Below are 19,287 nucleotides of genomic sequence, written 5' to 3' on the forward strand. Positions count from 1 at the left end.
CTTCATTATTCTTTTTAACTTCTTTTTAAATATAGAGTAGTGTTCACACAAGGACAAAAATATGTTAAATGCATCGAAAAACATAGCCCTCATTGCTGTGAACACTACAGATCAGTTTTGTTTTATCCAGCGATGTCTGCTCCTGAAAGTAGCTAAAATCTTCATGTGAAAACTCTGGGGCAGAAATGGAGGCAGAATTATTGTAGTTTCCCATTTTTAAAGGTCCCTCGGTGTCCCATTTGTGATACACAAGTAATTCCACCCACTAAGTTACCAATACCCATAGAACTGATGATGTCTCGGTGAGAGAAGAGTGTGGAGTTACAAGGAGGAATAACGGACCACTCATAAAGTGGTTCTTAATATTCTGAAGGAATGTCAACGTAACAGCAAATAATATACAAAGAAATAAAGGGAAATTAGGAAGGACGTATTATAGAACACAAGAAGTAGATAAAATAAGCTTTTGATGAATTACGAATAAACAGCCTGATGCAGTATTGTCTAGTTGCATCTTCGACGCTATTTTTCCTTGCAGTGTAAATCAAGCATATTCTGAACTGCATCAAATGTATTAGTCCACCGGAGTGTAAAAGTGCAATTTGTCAGGATTCACAGAATCACTTCCTCATTAACATTTTCTCTGTAAATCCTTCTCAATGTCTGTGAATGCAGTGATGAGGCCTGAAGTTGGTGTGCAAAATGCTGACGTTGCGGCCCCTCTGGCTTAAAGCAACAAAAGCTGCAAATGAGAACAAGCATTTGCAATGTAATAGGTCTCTCATTTTCTTGAGTTAGAGCTATTGGCATTGTACATTCAGAACTGGACTTTTCTTGCCACATAAATTGGTCAACCCTGTCGCATAATTTCATCTTTTCCTGCCATGTTTTGGTGGTCACTGGCTGCTACTGACATCAGAAATCACAAGCCCTTAAGGAGAGACGAGATGACTGCACTACCTTGAGTTGTGTAAACGTCTGAACAAAAATTGGAAAATAAGGCTGGATAAGTATTTTATTTTTATTTTAACAGAATGAAAAATCTTGCAAGCATTCTAACCTCACATTTCAAGGAGCACAGCAGCAAAAGAAGATTTATGGCCCTAATAAAGGAGATATACAATGCCCTGTGTGCAATGTTGTGAGTGTTGGCAGGCAGAGGCCCTGGAGAGAGAGACTCGAGATGCAATGTGAGGCTAAGCAAGTTTCATATCATTGCTTCTAGGTTTAGCTACATTCTACCAGAAAGGGCATATTGTGGCTTTCCTGAGCAGTGATCTAAACAACCCTTGTTTCTTTTGTAAAATAAGCTTATTTTAGGAGCCTGAGATAAACAAAGAAGGCACTGGAATAAAGCTACAACAAATGTCAGTGACATGGGAGGAGATGGTGGCAACAGAATGATGCAATAAAACACAGCGCCTACCAGTCTAAAAAAACCCAGAGTGAAAGGGGAGCACCAAAGAAATGACACAATATTCTCTCAAAGCAACAGGTAAAGAAACCACAGTGGAATAATACAGTAGTTAGTCACTGCTTTGAAACAGAAAAAGGAGGGAGAAAAAGGCAGAACTGACTACTAGCAAGGAAGAATTTTTAAAGGACACTACAACCAACTAATAAAATTGCTTTAAGCCATAAGAAGTATACTAAAAGCATCCACGAGGTCAAAGGCTTACGCTCGACCTAAAACAAATGTGCATGGTGGGAGTGGTGAGTCAGAGGAGCACGCACTTCCACCAATATCTGCCATTTTCATTCACAAAGTAGGAGTTGGATCCCATGGACAGCTTCTACTCTGCAAATGGATACCAACCTTTTTCTGATGTCTGAATCCAATCAATGGTTTGGGACTACAGTGGTGTTTGCAAACCATTGATACATAACTTTGCTAGTCTAAGGAAATAGAGACACCTCTCTCATGCCAGTGGGATTGTGGATATTGTGTCACAAATCCATATACCACTTGTAATGGCTTTGCAAGTTCAGCTTTTAAACTCACAAATCTCGGGATCTTACACACTGCAAGCTTTATAAGTGCAAACACTATTACTACATCAAGCCATTGGTTTCAAGAAATCTCCAGCAATATTGTGAAATTTGCCAATACAAACTCAGAATTTGTCAGACATACTTTCCATAGCTGCCAATCAAACCATTCTTTGAATTCAACTAAGTGCATTTAATCCTGACACTTGTTACCAAACGATGGGACTTTTAGGTAATCATGGAAGGCACTTCCCAATCTTTGTTGGAAGAAGGCTCTGATTTTGCAAAGTAAACAATTGGAACCATTAAAAAAATCATATGGCTTTCTTTGTTGCATCGAGAAATGTACTTACCCTATATTGATATTGTATTTTTCAACCAATATATGATAAGGCTAAGATTTGTTGCAAACACTAATACTAAACACTCTAAGCCAGTGCTCCCCAACCCTGTTAGAACCAAGAAGCACTTTTTAGAACACCAAACTTTCAGGACCCACCTATGTTTAATGGACATGAAGCGGGGGTTACCGATAAAACAATATAGCACATAAATGATAATGTGCTGAAATTGAGTTTCTGTGAATATTTATTATTTGTGCATCATAACGTAAGTGTTTTGATTTGTTTTGATCTCATTACAATCTCTGTTTCCAGCACACATCAGGATTACAAAACAGTGTTTCATTTTTGCTTTCCTAACTGCTGGATACATACAGTTCATTTATAGGTATGTGTGTTTCGTTGAGTGTTGCAAAAAACAACATCCAACAGTGTCACATAATTCACCATAAAAACTCCTCTAACTTTGCAGTCAGAAGAAAAAAGTAAACACCAATTCCCATGTTAAACGAATAAATAAGCCTGATATTTGTCTCTGTCTTTGAATCAGCAGCAAATGTGGCAAGTTAAATACAGAACTTAAAGGCATCTTTTTTTATTGCTCTGACCCACCAAAAATCATCTCACACACACCAGTCGGTGGTGACCAAAAGTTTGGGAAACACTGATCTAGGCACATCTCAGCAGCGTTACCTTATGTGGGGAAGGGTTAAATAAGATAGTTTTTTAGAGAGAGATTTCAATAGACACATTCCCCAGTTCCCTATCCTTCAGTGCTCAGAGAAGGACAGTAGGTTTCTGGATTAGTGAAAATGTATATGAGGGCCTACATTTCTTAAACATGTTTTTGGGGGGGAGGGATGAAATTGATTACCTTCTTCAGTGGACGTCTGAGGTACCAAATGTCGCTAGTGACAGTACTGACCTATGCATGACATGACCAGCTTCTTTTCAAGGACACCAACTAGGTTTTTTTACTTTACGTTGCAAAGTGATGAGTTTAATAAACAGAAGAGGAGAATAAACCGTTCTATTTAATTTGGCAAGGGTAGTGCATAATACAAACAAAATTGTATCAAGTGTCTCACTTTCCAGCAATGTCAGTTTGTATGCGTGAAACTGAATTTAAGACACAGTATCGCTACTGAAGCAGCAATATTTGTGTTACCCAAGAAGACTCTGAAATCTGAGCATTTTTCCTTTAAACTCAGTGCTTTAAATGGAAAAATAGAAGTGCAGGTACTCTGTACCAGAGTGCCTGCTTGTTTCTGAGAAGTGCCGGTACTCTCCAATTAAAAGTATTGCGTTTTTCTTGAGATATGCCGGTACTCTTCCTCTCAAAATAAAAAAGTGCCGGTACTCAGTACCAGAGAGTACCGGCCCATTTAAAGCACTGTTTAAACTTAATGACCAAACTTGAGAAGCCAAGGAAGAGCCTCCTGACACATGCCAAGGATTTGAAAATGAGGCCATTAGTCCTCTGAGTGTGTATAGAGTATTTTCTTATGATGGGAATTAATTCAATCGTTTTGATTCAACATTCGAAAAGGATCACAAGACAGCTTATAAAGACAAATGAACGCTAATCAGAAGCTGAAGGAAAACATTATTGTTACCAATTACTGCCTTAATTTCTTCCATTATTTTTGCTTCCACTGTTGGATGTTGTGCGATAAGCATGAGCATAAAATAGAGCGACACTGACATCGTGTCAGGTGCTGCAATCAGCATCTCCAGGATGCACTGGTTCACGTTATCTGCAGTAAGGTCTCCACGATTCTGAAAAAAATAGATCAAATAGAATAGTAATCAGCTTTTAAACTAAAGTAAACTTGTAATGCTTCAAAGAATCAGTTTTGATAGGAATCTATCAGTCGATCCTTAAAAATCATAAGAAACAAAGAGTTTCGGTGTGATTTAGCATTCTTCCAACCTTATGCCACTCATGATATGGTGATTTTCAATCCGTGAAAAAATTACAATGCTTGTACTTTATTTAAAAACCATGTACAGCAGGCACATATTTATAAATTCATAGATGTATATCATTTGATGTGAGAAATAGAAGACTGGAAATATGGAAGCTACTGTAAATCATAAAGTCAAGAACTGGAGGTAAAAATATTAATGCCACCATTACACAGAATACGCAGTATTGTGCATGGAGCAGGTAACTTTCAATAGTTACTCTCAATGGTTACCGGATGTGTAAGAGTGAGAGGCCCAGAATCAAAGCAAATGTCCTTACTCTGCACCCAGTCGTTAACCACCTCCATATATCACATCATATTGTTCCTAATATAAATTAAACCTTTGATATTTTATGTTTAATTAAATTGTTTATAGTAATTCAGTGCAAACATATTGATATGGTTTTAGGTTTATCTGAAAAACAGACTGTTGCCAAGTGAGAACTACTGATGCTATACTGACAATTTTATGCTGCCATTCCTGTACATGGTAATTAGCAGTGTTGCAGACACTATATTGTCAATTACACAATGTGCAGTGTGTGGATGCAATGCCTAATAAGAATTAGCTGGAGCAGAGGTGTGTGGAGAGAACAAGGCCCAGACATCACAGCACAGGTGTGACTGGAGAAAAGTGGCACAGTGGTATCTAGCAAGTAAAATAGTTCCTTAATTTTTGTGGTGTGTATGTGTGTGTGTGTTAGCCTTCTAGTGTCCATCCTTGGTGGGCGCCTGGTCCTGATATCTTATGCCCCTCATGATATCCAGTTGTTACCCACAGTATAATGCACCATTTCTTACATGAAATGGCACAACTCTTGCATAATAGTGCTCATTCATGTCATATTAAGAGCAACCGTGGGCTTCTGATACCTATCCCAGGCAAAATGGTAACAATTACTGCCATAGTGTTAGCATGTTTGGTTAATGGAGTACAAACAAGGTGTATTGTTTGTTTTACCATAAAGTAATAATTCTTGGCATATTGTTTGTGATCTCTGCATAATGGTATCTACTAGGTATAATAATGGCTATTGCTTGCACGTTGAGGACATCTTTGGCATGATGATACAGACCCCTTGGTTGAGTTTGAACATCGAAATAATATTGAGTGCATCACTGATATTTTGGAGCACTTTCCTAGCATAATCACGGCTCTGACATAATGGTAATCATTCTAAAATACAGAGCATAAACGGCCAAATATATTCAATTATTTAATACTTGTGACTTCTGATTTTTTCATATAGAAGTAAAAAATTGTTTCTGCTTTTCAGTATTCAGAGTATTCAGTACAGAGGGTTTAATTACAAAAACACGTTTTTCTAATGGCTTTCTTCAAGCAAGTTATGGCTAGTGGCTCAAACGAGAAATTCAGCATTATTTTCTTTAAGAACTTTACGTTCATAAATGTGTTTCATATCTATTTAGAATAGCAGTATTCACTCTTCACTGACTTGTATTGAAAACAAGACCTCATAATGCATAGACTGTGTCCACGATGAAGGTAAGTTCAGCTTCTGGCAATGATTCATTCTCGTAGCAACTGAATGGTTAACAGCAAATCAAAATGTAGACCTTTGGTATTGCTCAACTCACTGTTATAGTCTGCAATGAAATCACATGCGTATCCTACATATTTTCACTGTCATCTTCAGAAAATTCTCTGGCCAAGGGTTCAAAGTTCTACGCGATGTGGTCGTCTCCCTTGCGAGCATGGTTAGTGGGGCATCTCTATAAGGTGTCATAATCAATGTCGCTTGAATGCATGCTCTGCAGTGCTTCTTTCTGAGCATGTGCTGATAGCTAAAATCCCGAATTATGGGCACATTCAATTGGAAAGCAAAGACATAACCAGCGAAAGATCACGGGACAGATGTAGTAAGCTGTTTGCATGGTGCAAACTGAGAAAATCACAGTTTGCGCCCTGCAAAAAGCCTTCTGCGATGCACATTCACAATTTGCGAGTCGGTACCGACTCACAAATTGTGAATGCGACTCGCAAATAGGAAGGGGTGTTCCCTTCCTATTTGCGACTCGCATCGCAATGCAGAATTGCTTTGTGACCGCGAATGCGGTCGCAAAGCAATTCGCAGTTACCACCAGTGTCACACTGGTGGTAACTCATTCGCAAAAGGGAAGGGGTCCCTACGGGACCGCTTCCCCTTTGTGAATGTTGCCCAAAAGGTTTTTTCAGAGCAGGCAGTGGTCCAATGGACTACTGGCTACTCTGAAAAAACGAAACCAAATGGTTTTGTTATTTTTTTTATTTTGCAACTTTTTTTAAAAAACTGCTTTATTTAAAAAGCAGTCACAGACATGGAGGTCTGCTGACTTCAGCAGGCCACCATCCCTGTGAGTGCAGGGACTCGCTATGGGGTCGCAAAATGCGAGCCACCTCATTAATATTTATGAGTGGGTCTTTGCGACCCCATAGCGAGTCGCAGACGGTGTCTGAGACACCGTTCTGCATCTGCATTTGCGATTCAGAAATTGCGAGTCGCACAGACTTGCAATTTCCGAATCGCAAATGCGGAAGTTGCTACCACGTTCTTAATCAACAACAAAACCTGAACCTAACTAATGGACCACAAATAGACACTAGTGTAACAATGTATAGACATATGTCATGAGCGTTATTTCTTTCCCATATGAAACACAAATCAAATATTATACAATAATAATGTGTCCCACAATCCAGATAGCAAGCCCAATGGATTAGCTTTGGAGATGCATTAAGTATGCCAACTGAATGGCTAAGCCTCTCTTCATGTGTATAAAAACTTAGAGTGTATTTAGAAGTATACCTTCGTCAAGACATGCAGACTTCAATTTGTTGAGTAACGTTTTGCATTATTTGAGGACTGCAGCTGAATTCATCCAAACTATGGGCCTGATTTAGATTTTAGCAGGGGAAGTACAGTCCGTCAAGTTGGCAGAGGACATTACCTCAGCCACCCTCACAGACTACCACACGCCAAATTTAGCAATGACCCTATGCCCAGCTGTCTTCTCCGTACGTTGAAAGGAGCCACTGTGATAAGGGTTTCTTTCAATGTACTAACATTTAGGTGGACAGCTATCATTGATTTGATTCCAAAGCAGGAGATTCTTTTTTTGTAAAAAAAAACAAAAACTAAATAGCCCACACCCCAGACGTTTTCTCCCAGAGGGTGGGGGACATTTTGTTTGTTTGTTTGCTGCCTCTCACACCAGGTTTTCCTGGCAGTGACAGAAAGGAAAAAAAGGACCGTCCACCCTAAATGCCACTGGTGGTGTAATGTCATTCATTCGATGGCCTCTCCATTGGCCCATCACAGGAAGTAGTCTGTTGGTGGAGCCAAAGGGGGGCCCTCGGTGGAATAATTGCAGTCCACCTAGCTCTAACTACAGCTGGGTAGACCGAGGGATTGGAAGGTAGGTTACTTCATCACGTTTGCTATGGAGTTCTCTGTCAACCAAACTCTAATTCAGGCCCTATGGTTTTCAACTTTCATATCATCATAAGTTATTTGATATCAAGAACAAAAGAGAGGATCGAAAGCACATGACAAAAGCACATGACAAAAAGAGAGTTTGACGTCATGACCAACAAAACTGTCAATACCTGGGCAAAAATTAATTCAGATGCAAAATCCATATTCTCTTCCAACCTCTCCGCAGTTGAAAGTTTCTGACGCTTTTTTTCTATTAGCTTTTCAATGGCTTCTTTCAAATCCTTCCTAAGGAGGCAAGAACACAATAAATCCAGACGACGTTAATGACACAGTCCTCCAGTGAATGATGCTTGATATTGTGAAAAAGCAACTAATGATCCAAAAGAAACGAACTACACACGATGTTATGTAAAGTCATGTCAAAGGAACTACTTACTCCTAAACCTAAAGTTGCAGATAACAAACCCTAAAGCACTTCGTATTTGTTGGCACTCGTTTTGGTCATGGTTGGTCATAGATATGTCCTATATGTACTGTGTTATCAAGAAGAGTCGCAGTATAAACCATACTTCCCAGAACATAACTGGCATATTTCATCATTTTTGGAGCAATCGCCATTGTAAGAGTTTCTGCCAGTTCCTGCAAACTGACACACATCACTCAGTGAATCGTCTGAACACTGGTAGTGCACAAGACATTGTGCTCTATTAAATTTGTGGCATTAAAGGTTCTCCATGTACTTAATAGTCTTCACATTACTGTCCATCGCAGGGTAGCACATACATGTTTGGAGAGTATCAAGGCAAATCTACAAAGAAGTAAGATAAGGATACACATAGGCCATAACCTTGCAATAACTCTTTAGATGATACAATTCTAAATGTAACACGAATAAGAGAAAACATTTAAACATGTATGCATGATGTGTAAGCATACAATAAAGTATGTGTGTCTAAAGAACATTGCAGAGTGGGAGGATACGATTTAGCTGGAAATGTGTGGAACGCTCTAACACAGAAACGTCTGCCCTGACAACTGGTGAATCGCGTTCCATATTTTTGGAGCTACCCCTGAGGTTTGATTTAGTGTGCTTTTTATAGAGAGGAGGACGGGTTTGAATAGAAAAGAGCAATACATCTTAAGAGGGCAGAGTCTACTTGAAATTACTAATTTTGTGGGCCAGATAGCTTGGAGCTCCAGAATGAAACACTTTGATGACTATGCAGGCCGGTTTAAATGGATGGAGGTTGTACAGCTATTTCGAAAGCTTGTTCTGGAATACAAGATGGAACTGTGCAGCTTTAAGTATCTAATTAATATGGGCTGGCCTGCCCATTGCGGTTTCCATCTGCCATCAGGTCACTGCATTTAGCGCAGTGTTATGTTACAGGGACTGCCAACATGCATGTTAAATTAGTTCTGCCAACATTATGAGCAATAAGTGAGGTGATGAAAAGTACTATATTGGATTAGCCTCAAGATAATGATAAACATCCAAGATTAAATATATTTGAGGATTTGGGCTAGGAAGCAATTTATTACAGGGAGGAGATTTTAGGGTATAGTTGAGTATCAATCATATAAAAGAGATGTAGGATATTGGGGTGCCTTAATATAGATCCTAGTAGCTCCTCCATATACATGTTGAAGAAGGTGGGGAAAGGTTCAAACCTTCTGGGCCACTTTGTTGAAGGCCTGGAGAAAGTGTCCAACATTGGTATTTGTTTTTAGCAATTCTTCCGAAAAGAGGTGAACCTGGTGAGTGCTGAGCCTTCTAGAGTTTTTACAATGAAATGGAATTTGTTTGGCATAAGATTAAATTCCAAGAATGAATTGCAATAATTGGTCGCATCCATGCATCCAGCATGCAGAGTAGGCATGGCTTGATGTCCAAGGTAGAGGGTCGCATCCACGTAGCTCTCAGTGGGCTGACGGGGAGTTCTTCACACAGCAGCCGTGTTTCGCTCTGCTATTTGCCATTTTCCCCTTCATTGCTGATGTGAAGGGTTGGAGCGGCACACTTCTGTCTTTCTGGGCAGAGAGGAGGTTGTGTCATGATTTTCCCACTGTGAAGCACTCCTCTCTCTCACAACACATTTAGGGGGTCATTCTGACCCCGGAGGTCTTAGACCGCCGTGGCCAGGGTCGGCGGGAGCACCGCCGACAGGCCGGCGGTGCCCCGCAGGGCATTTTGACCGCGGCGGTAAAGCCGCGGTCAGACCGGCAACACTGGCGGTCTCCCGCCAGTGTACCGCCGCCCCTTTGAATCCTCCAAGGCGGCGCAGCTAGCTGCGCCGCCGAGGGGATTCCGACCCCCCCTACCGCCATCCAGTTCCCGGCAGTTCTCCCGCCGGGAACCGGATGGCGGTAGGGGGGGTCGCGGGGCCCCTGGGGGCCCCTGCAGTGCCCATGCCACTGGCATGGGCACTGCAGGGGCCCCCGTAAGAGGGCCCCTATGAGTATTTCACTGTCTGCTTGGCAGACAGTGAAATACGCGACGGGTGCAACAGCACCCGTCGCACCTTCCCACTCCGCCGGCTCGATTACGAGCCGGCATCCTCGTGGGAAGGGAGTTTTTCCCTGGGCTGGCGGGCGGTCTTTTGGCGACCGCCCGCCAGCCCAGGGAAAAACTTAGAATACCCTCCGCGGTTTTTCGACCGCGGAGCGGTATTTCGGAGGGGGGAACTCTGGCGGGCGGCCTCCGCCGCCCGCCAGAGTTAGAATGACCCCCTTAATCTTAAGAAGTGGCTCGGGAGCACTCATGGACCCCTACCTTCACCTCCTCTTCAACCTCAGAGGAAAGGATATCAGCCGCCAACTCTTCACCATCCTCAATGCATCCTTTGCTACAACCACCTTTGCAGAAGTCAGACCTCTCCTCAAAAAACCCTCCACCGACCCAGTGAACTTCAGGACTACCACCCCATCTCATTGCTCCCTTTCTCTACCAAATTCCTTGAGAAGGCCATCAAGCAGCAGCTCACTGAACACATGGAGAAAAACAACCTTCTCGAAGCCTCCCAATCGATTTTCTGCACCACCCACAGCAACAAGACTGCCCTGGTCACCGCCTCCAATGACATCCGCCCTCTCCTCGATAGAGGGGAATTGGCAGCCCTGATCCTCGACCTCTCTGCAGTGTTCGATACAGCATCCCACCAAAAATTCATCAAAAAGACTGCACCACATCGGGATCCAGGGAGACACTGACGGCACCCGGCTCGTCCCCTCACTTTCAGCAGACCCCACACCACGAAAACCAACTTCCACGACTGCATGAAGAACATCACCAACTGGATGACAACCAAGTGTCTGAAGCTGAACACTGACAAGACCGAAGTGATGATCTTCTGCAACACTGCCCACCCTTGCACCTACACCTAGTGGCCGGCCAAACTCTTACCCACTCCCACACTCACAGACCACACCTGTAACCTCAGCATCATCCTGGACAGCAAGCTCACCATGAAGCGACAAATAAACGTAATCTCCTCCACCTGCTTCCACACTCTTTGCATGCGCCGAAGAATATTCAATTGGCACAAGGAAAACCGTCACGCAAGCCCTAGTCATCAGCTACACAAGAACCACCACCAACCTCATGAGGAGACTACAGACGATACAGAACTCAGCAGCCAGTCTTATCCTCAACCAGCCCAAATGGGCCCACATCCCCCACACCTTAGGAGCCTCCACTGGATCCCTGTCCAAGAAAGATGGCAATTGAAGATGTTAACACACGCCTATAAAGTTCTCCACAACCTAAGATCAACCACTGCCTGAATTTCCACAAACCATCCAGAGACCTTCACTGTGCTGCACTCATGCAGACACCATGCATCTGCCGAAGACACGGCGGAGGCCGTTTCTTCTCATACCTCACCACCAGTCCTTCTCCTACCTCTCCTACCTCACCACAAGTCCTGGAATGGCCTTCCCCACCATCTTCAGTCTTCACCTTTGCTCACGGAATTCAGGAAGAGACTCATACCTGGCTTTTCGACTGAGCCCTGCAACCTTACCCCTGGATACCCTCACCGGTGATTAGTAGTGCTATACAAATTCTATTTGATTTGATTTGTAATGGGCACAGCACTGCCAGTGGCACTTTCTTTCTCACTTGTTTGCAACTTTAAATACGTTTATATATTCAAAGTCCTCTCATATGTTTATTCTGGATGGCTTCATGTGGATTTCGGCATTGGCATTTAAATATTGCCGCACTTCAAGTGCTTGCTTAACTATGCATCTTTGCTCTACAACCTAATGTAGCATTGCCTATCCTCAAGCACTAATTTAATGGAGCTAGCTTTTGTTGATATGTTACCTTAAACTGACTAAGAACTTGCATTATCTCTTAATATCTATAAATATATGGGCAGATTGAAAAAACTAACAATACCTTCTAAGTGTTCCTTGGGTTCCTCACACACATTTCCCATGCATTCTCCTCACCAAACTTGGAAATGGAAGATTCTATTCCCCCACGCATTGTGGATCACATTCCTCTTCAGCTGTCACCACAGGCGTAGCTATTCCACCACATACAGTTGGGAAAGCCTCCACTAAAAGACTAAAACAGCACCCTCATTCTCCTGCTAAGCCTCTTCCTTCAGTTTCTATGGATATTTATTTAGAGGAAAATAGGGCCTTTCGGCCTTGTATGGAGGAGACTAATGTGAAACTTCAGAATCTCAACAGTAAGTTGCCAAGGATGAACAAAAGAATTGTGACAGCTGAGCAACATTTTTCTACCTTTACTACCACCGTTCTTACAGTTAACCATCTTCAAACCAATATCTCTACTTCCCTACTTACTTAAGGTTCTTTCAGCCACTAAAAAGATGAAGAAAATGTCTTGGTCTGGTAACATCTATTTTTTCAGGACTATGCCAAAAATACAGCAGAGACATGTAAAGAATTTCTCTACATGAGACTGGCTCTCGCTTCCTTAGGGCCCATTATGGCCTCTTTCTCCCATGTTTGTTTAAAATTACCTACAAGAATCAAACTTCTACTTTCGAAGAGCCGTCATGTTTGAAAGCATTTCCTCAAGAATGTAAAAGTAAGCTGATAGACATTTCCAGATTTACTAAGCCTTGACATGTTTCACTTAATTCTTATGTTTCTCATTTAGAAGCACATTTTTTCTCAAATTGATATTTACTTCTGTTTTGCCTGCATTATTGCATATGTTATTTCTAAATGTTTAGCTATGCATTTTGAAATAGGTTATACCATACTAAAGTTACCTTCCTCTTCACAGGTTTTGTTTTTCTGTTTGAATTTGTCCTTATTCCACAAGTTTCCCCTGTGCCCTCTCTTCATAGTCCAGATGTGCCATGTAGCCTCAACATCCCCCAGACTCTTTTAAAATATTTTTAGGTATGTTCTTTTATCCTCATATTTTTGGTATCATGTTCTTAATTTTTTATATTCATGATAACTTCTTTTATCTACTTGTTTCTATCCTCTTTCATTGGTTCTTCTCCCTTCTCTGAATCTTCTTTTTACTTCTGTCTCTTCATCCTTCTATGGCATGCCACCTCAAATTTGGCCCTTTATATTTTTTCTTCTTCTATCATCTGATATATTATTTTAAATTCCCTCTGTATGTCATTAAAAATGGGGTCCTGGAATGTCAAGGGGTAGGGTTTTCTATTAAAAGATGATGGGTTTTAACACACTTATCTAAATTTAACGCTGCCATTGCCCTTATACAGTAATCTGATCTTACAGAATCAGAATCTTTGAAATTGAAGAGAGGGTGGGTTGGTAATATTTATTTTTCTCCAGGTATTGGTAAAAGGAATAGAGCTGCTACCCTATGTCACACATTTCTCAATGTTTGCTTGTAATCGCAGGATATTAATACTGCGGGGAGATGGTTACTTATCAATTTCTGAATGATAATGTTCCTGTTTCAATTTTAAATTTATATGGTCCTACTAATACAAATTGTTAATTCTGGTCAGCTGTGACTCAAAAAATTCAACAATGTCGAGAGGATCTTTATGTTTTTGCAGATGACTGTAATCAGATTGTTGATCCCTCTATTGGAAGGAACTCTTCCTCTTCTTATGTGCCAAATGAATCTCAAAAATTGACTGTTCATGCCCTTAAACAACACATGCTAATTGATGTTTGAAGACTTTCTAACCCTACTCTACGAGAGTACACTTATTATTTCCCAGCACATCACCCACAATTAAGAATTGATATGTGAATGAATGAATATTTTTATCTCGCACTCTTTATCCCAAACTCTACATTCCTCAGAAATTGGTTCTATTCTAATCTCTTATCATGCATCTGTTTCAGTTCAATTAGATATCATACCTAACAAAGAATTCACTACTGTCAGACTCTCATCTAACTTCTACTTTTTAATATGGCTTTTTCAGTTAAATTATGCGGATGAAATTGCTTTTCACTCCATCGGGGATGCTTTCAAAGCGTCCACCTTAGGCTTCATTATTCGATATCTTTCCAGAAAAAAGAAAATCTCTGCAAATAAAACTAATGACATTTTTGCAAAAATTAAATGGTTGGAACACACATATTATACCTCCAAATCAAAGGATTGTTACAAGAACTTATTAACTGAAGGAACGTATTACTTCAGTTCAACAAATGTTCTATTGATCATGCATCGTCTTTCCTCCTCAAATCCAGTGGCAAATATAATGGGGGTCAAAATACGTCAGGCAAACTACTAGCAAATTTCTTTAAAATGAAAAAGAACAAGAATGAAATTGAATCTATCATGGACAATCAATCAAACCTGTTTCACAAAGACCCAGCCATACTGAAAGAATTTGTCCAGTTTTATAAAACTCTGTATGCCCCTGAACACACTCCTGCTGATCCCCACATTATTATTTGTCATCTATACATACATCTTTTAATCCTCGCTTAGATCTCTCAGAACTAGACGTAGACATTACTTTGCCAGAACATCAGACTGCATTATCCTCTCACAAATCAGACAAGCCCCTAGTCCTGATGAAATAATTTTTCACACACTTTTCCAAATAGCTCCTTCCTCAATTATCTCTTCTTATTACCGCCTTTCATCATAGGGGTCAGTTGTCTGGTTCCTTCTTAGATGCCCTCATTTGTCTCATCCCTAAAGAAGGCAAACATCCAGAATCACAAAAATTGATTACAACATTTGCTCTTCATTTAGATTTTTTTTGCCCAAATGTCTTGAGAAAGAGCAATCCACATTTGTAAAGGGAAGGTACATATTTGATAATACTCACCTATTGTTTGGTGTTTTATCCAAATCCACATGTTTAACTATTCCATTAGCAGCAACTACTTTAGATGCTGAAAAGGCCTTCGATCATGTAAACTGGTCCTTCATTTTCCATACTTTCAAATGGTTGGGTTATTGGCCAAAAATCATTACCCTCCTTCTTCCCAAAGCAGGAATGGCCGTTTATGCATTCTCCTATTTATCTCACAATCTTTTTGTTCAGTTCCAGCTTTTTCAAGCAAAGTAGGTGCTTGCTGATTGGCTCTCGTTATAAATTAAACCATGATAAATGTGAGATTTTGCCTGTCAACAAATATACTTTGAACAAGAGTTCTTGGTTACTAAGTTTGCCTGGCATACAACTAAAATGAAATACTTAGGTTGATGGTTTTCCTAATCACTTAAAATCTCTATTTCATGAAACCTAGATGATTGTGTCCATAAATTAAGAACATTAGTTAATGGTTGGCAACCATTACATTCTCCTGGTGGGGTCCCCTTCACACCATAAAAATGTAGTTGGTACCTATTGTTTCAAATGCTATTTCTAATATTCCATTATCCATCTCTTCCAAAACAATGTTGTGCCTTTTTCTTCCATGTGGAATAGAAAAATACACAAATTTGTCTATTGAAACTAAAATGCCCTAAATAAGATGGTTGCGTTATTTTCCTGACTTTCATAACTACCACTCAGCTTTTATTCTGAAACAATCTGTTTACTGGATTTTAAAATCCTCTGGTCATTATCCTTTGTGGGTAGACTTGGAGAAATGTTTTCTTTCTCCCTTCACTTTTCATGAATAATTGACTTTTACGAGGGAACCTCAAACTCTCTATACCCCTATCTTTAAACATTTTTGTACACTGTTGAAGCCTTTGTTACCATACACACCTACTGATGACCTCTTTCCATAACTTTGCAATATGGCACAAGACTTTGTTATCAGATCATATTAAACCTTTTTATCGGAAAGTGTAGATGAAATCTGGCTTAGTATAGATTATTCAGCTTTATACAAAAACTAATTTCTGACATTTCACAGAATCAAAATCTTTTTAATCTTCCTTTCATCGTAAATTTCAAATATTATAAACCATTATCAGCGATGCTCATAACCACTTCGAATCCCACACCTTACAGCCTTCAGTACCTCCCTCTAAATTAGACTCTTTTTTATGTACAACTCCAAAGGTAGACTTGGGAACGTGACTGGGGAGTACTTTGGCCCATTTCTACGTGGGTACAAATGTGGACACAATTACAACAAACTTCTCAAGCAGCTAACATGACCCAAATTCTATTTTATATTTGTAACACACCTTTCTTTTCTTCTTCTACTCTTCATCACATGTATCCAGACCTTCCTGCAAGTCATGTCATGTCATTCACAATATGCAGATTTATCACCTTTGATATTCACTTATCCTCTAGTACATACTTTCTTGACACAAGTTTGGAACCAAATGAATTCTATTTTCTACTCATTATAACCTATTTCTAATATTACTATTTTCGTAGGAAGTATATATTGCAATTGGAAAGATGTTTTGCCACATATAAAAATTATAGATCTATTATTGGCAGTGGCATTACAACAAATAACAAAGAACAACCTGGTGGTATGCAGTTTGTTACAATCATAGCCTAGATACAGCATACACTCATCCTCTCTCACTTGTTTTTAAGCATTCTGCTTTATGATCTCGTATCACAAACTTTTTAAATCAGCATGCTCAATCTTCTTTTCAACATCAACCTATCAGAGAAGAAGTGCTCCAACCCCCTTGACTTTCCTTTTTCTAATATAGATGACTTTTGTATGTTTTTTTAAATTCCTAAATGCTTAAGACTTGTTTTATGCTGTTATCAGATTACATTCATTTCCGACCTTGTATATTATTTTTGTTTACCATCCTCATTTTCTGTTTCCCCTCCCTTCTCCCTTCCCTCAGTTGTATTTATTATCATTGGTTTGAATGCATTACCATGTTGCACTTTGTTTAACTCTAATAAACTTAATTTGAACAAAAAACAGAAGGAGAGCTCTCCAGCACTACACCAAGAGTCCAGGACCTGGTTGGTGCCACTTAGGGCCCCACTCGGGCATTAGGACGCACACAAGCAGAGGGCAACAGTGGGGTTCAAGGTCTCAACAGCTTGTAATGTCCCTGCAGCTCACACTGGAAACCAGCCAACTCGGGTCACTTGTGGCCCTGGGTTCAAAGTGCAGGTGCAGTCCTCCTTCTTCAGAAAGAAGCACAGCAAGGCAGTCCTTTCAGCAGCATGGCAGCAGGGCAGTCCTTCATCTGGGTTCTTAGGGCTGACATGAGCTGACGTCATCCTGTAGGGTTTCTTGGGAATTTGCTCCTACCCCTCCTTCACAAGGCTGAGAGGCCCTTTGACAAGGCGGCTGTACAACAGTTCAAAGGGGCTGAAGCCCACTACCTTTTGAGGCAACTCCCTGTAAGCAAACATTAGACTTGGCAAGAGGATGTCCCACTTCTGCCTCACAGGAACTGACAGGCCCATCATGATCTCCTTAAGGGTCTTGATGAACCTCTCAACAAGCCCATTGCTCTGTTGATGATAGGGCATGAAGAATTTATAGATTACTCCACACTCGTCCCACATGGATTTCATGTACGATAGCATGAAATTTGTACCCTGGTCAGACACCACCTTGGGAAAGCCACTCTGGTACCAGTTGGCATGGTACACCAAACCCAGGATAAACCTGCTACCCTGGTCTGTCTTGTGGTCCAGAATTCCAACAATGTTGATGCCCACCCTTGCAAATGGGGTACCAACGACAGCAAGGGATATTAGGGGAGCCTTCTGCTTTCCCCCTATCCTAGCACTGGCCTGGCAGGGAGGGAAGACCCTTCAGAATGCACCTGAGGTCATTCTCATCCAAGGCCAACAGACCTGGAAGACTAGCCTTGCAAAGGTCTTGGTCTGCCCCAGATGACCTGCCAGGGGAACATCATGAGCCGTCACAGCAGGAAGGCCCTGCAGAACTGGGGGACCACCAACACATCGGTTGCTCCAGGCTCAGGAACCTTAGACTCGTTATACAGAAGGTAATTCTCCCAGTAGATAAGATGATCACTAGAGGTGTCTCCATTTGCCTAGGCATGGCCTGGTACTGAATACCCTCGAGAGTGGGGAACTCTTTCTCAGCCTGGGAGAGCTCTGTCTGGGAAGGTCTCCCTTCAGCTTGCCACCCAGCCAGCTCAGGTAGGACTTCCAGGGCAGCAATGTCTTCCCTCATTGTTTTCAAAGCATCACCATCAGGCTCAGCTTCCTCTTGGACCTTGGGAATCTCTGGGGTGGGTTTCCTATACCTCCTGTCCATTCTCTTCTTAGCAGGAGTCTAAGCCACTGTTGACTCCCCTCTCAGGCTGCCATGGGCCATGTGGTTGAGCACATCCACTCAGACAATCCAAACATCTCCAATTGTGTCCAGAGCGCTAGCTCTTTCAAGATGATGTGCTCCATATCATTACCCAGTAGAGAATCCACAGGCATTGCTGGACTCATAGCTACCTTCAAGGAACCTGAGACTCCCACCTAATCCAAAGGGAACCAGAGACATGGGGTAGCAAATCTTGTGGTTGTCAGCAGTTACTCCCTGGTGAACTAGATTGGAGAGTTCCTGATCTGAGGACACCAAATGACACCTAACAGTATTTACAGAGGCTCTTGTGTTTCTGAGCCTTTGCCCTCTGCCCATTTATTTGGGGTGGGCAGAACTTACAGTGTTTTACTTCATGGAGTTACATCAAAATTCAGTGAAATTCTGTGTAGTTCCGCCCACCACCCCTACCTGCCAGTGATCCAAAGGGCCAGCTCTTTGTGTGCGCCAATAAACCCTTGGACTTTCTTCTACTTCAATGTCCAGCTCCCTTCTACCTCGGTTCTCCTCCCTGCTGTGCCCAACCACCTCTGCTGTGTCCTTTCCTTCACCGCATGTGTGGCTCCTTAACGATCAGGACACGTGCCCGTGCATAGCAATTTAATCAAACAAGCCACCAATGAAGATGTTGGGCCAATTTGTTGTGGCGTATTGTAGTCCAGTAGCGCCGCTCTATGGTGGTAATTATGCAAACACTTCAGAGTTAGATTGAGAGCCCGAGGAGGCAGGTGAGGTGAGTACATCAAATCCGTTCCCTTCAGAAGCCTCACACCCACCCCTCTGTGAGGGGATGTAGGCATTTATATCCAGTGCCTACTCTACATGTACAATGTTATCATTAAGCTTTGTCTTATATAAACATGTGGGATG

The 19,287-nt window shown here is 41.4% G+C and overlaps 1 protein-coding gene across 2 annotated transcripts in view; it reads right to left on the reverse strand.

Moving 5' to 3' along the window:
- Window positions 1-19,287, reverse strand: part of CYP19A1 (cytochrome P450 family 19 subfamily A member 1) — a 392,824-nt gene that overhangs the window by 28,682 nt on the left and 344,855 nt on the right. For both annotated transcript variants that reach the window (XM_069222480.1, XM_069222481.1), the window contains 2 exons: window positions 7,908-8,022; window positions 3,947-4,109 (listed from right to left, as the gene is read on the reverse strand). In XM_069222480.1, the coding sequence (XP_069078581.1) occupies window positions 3,947-4,109; window positions 7,908-8,022 (278 nt within the window). The remainder of the gene's footprint in view (window positions 1-3,946; window positions 4,110-7,907; window positions 8,023-19,287) is intronic.

This window comes from Pleurodeles waltl, chromosome 3_1 (assembly GCF_031143425.1).
Source record: "Pleurodeles waltl isolate 20211129_DDA chromosome 3_1, aPleWal1.hap1.20221129, whole genome shotgun sequence".
NCBI lineage: Eukaryota > Metazoa > Chordata > Amphibia > Caudata > Salamandridae > Pleurodeles > Pleurodeles waltl.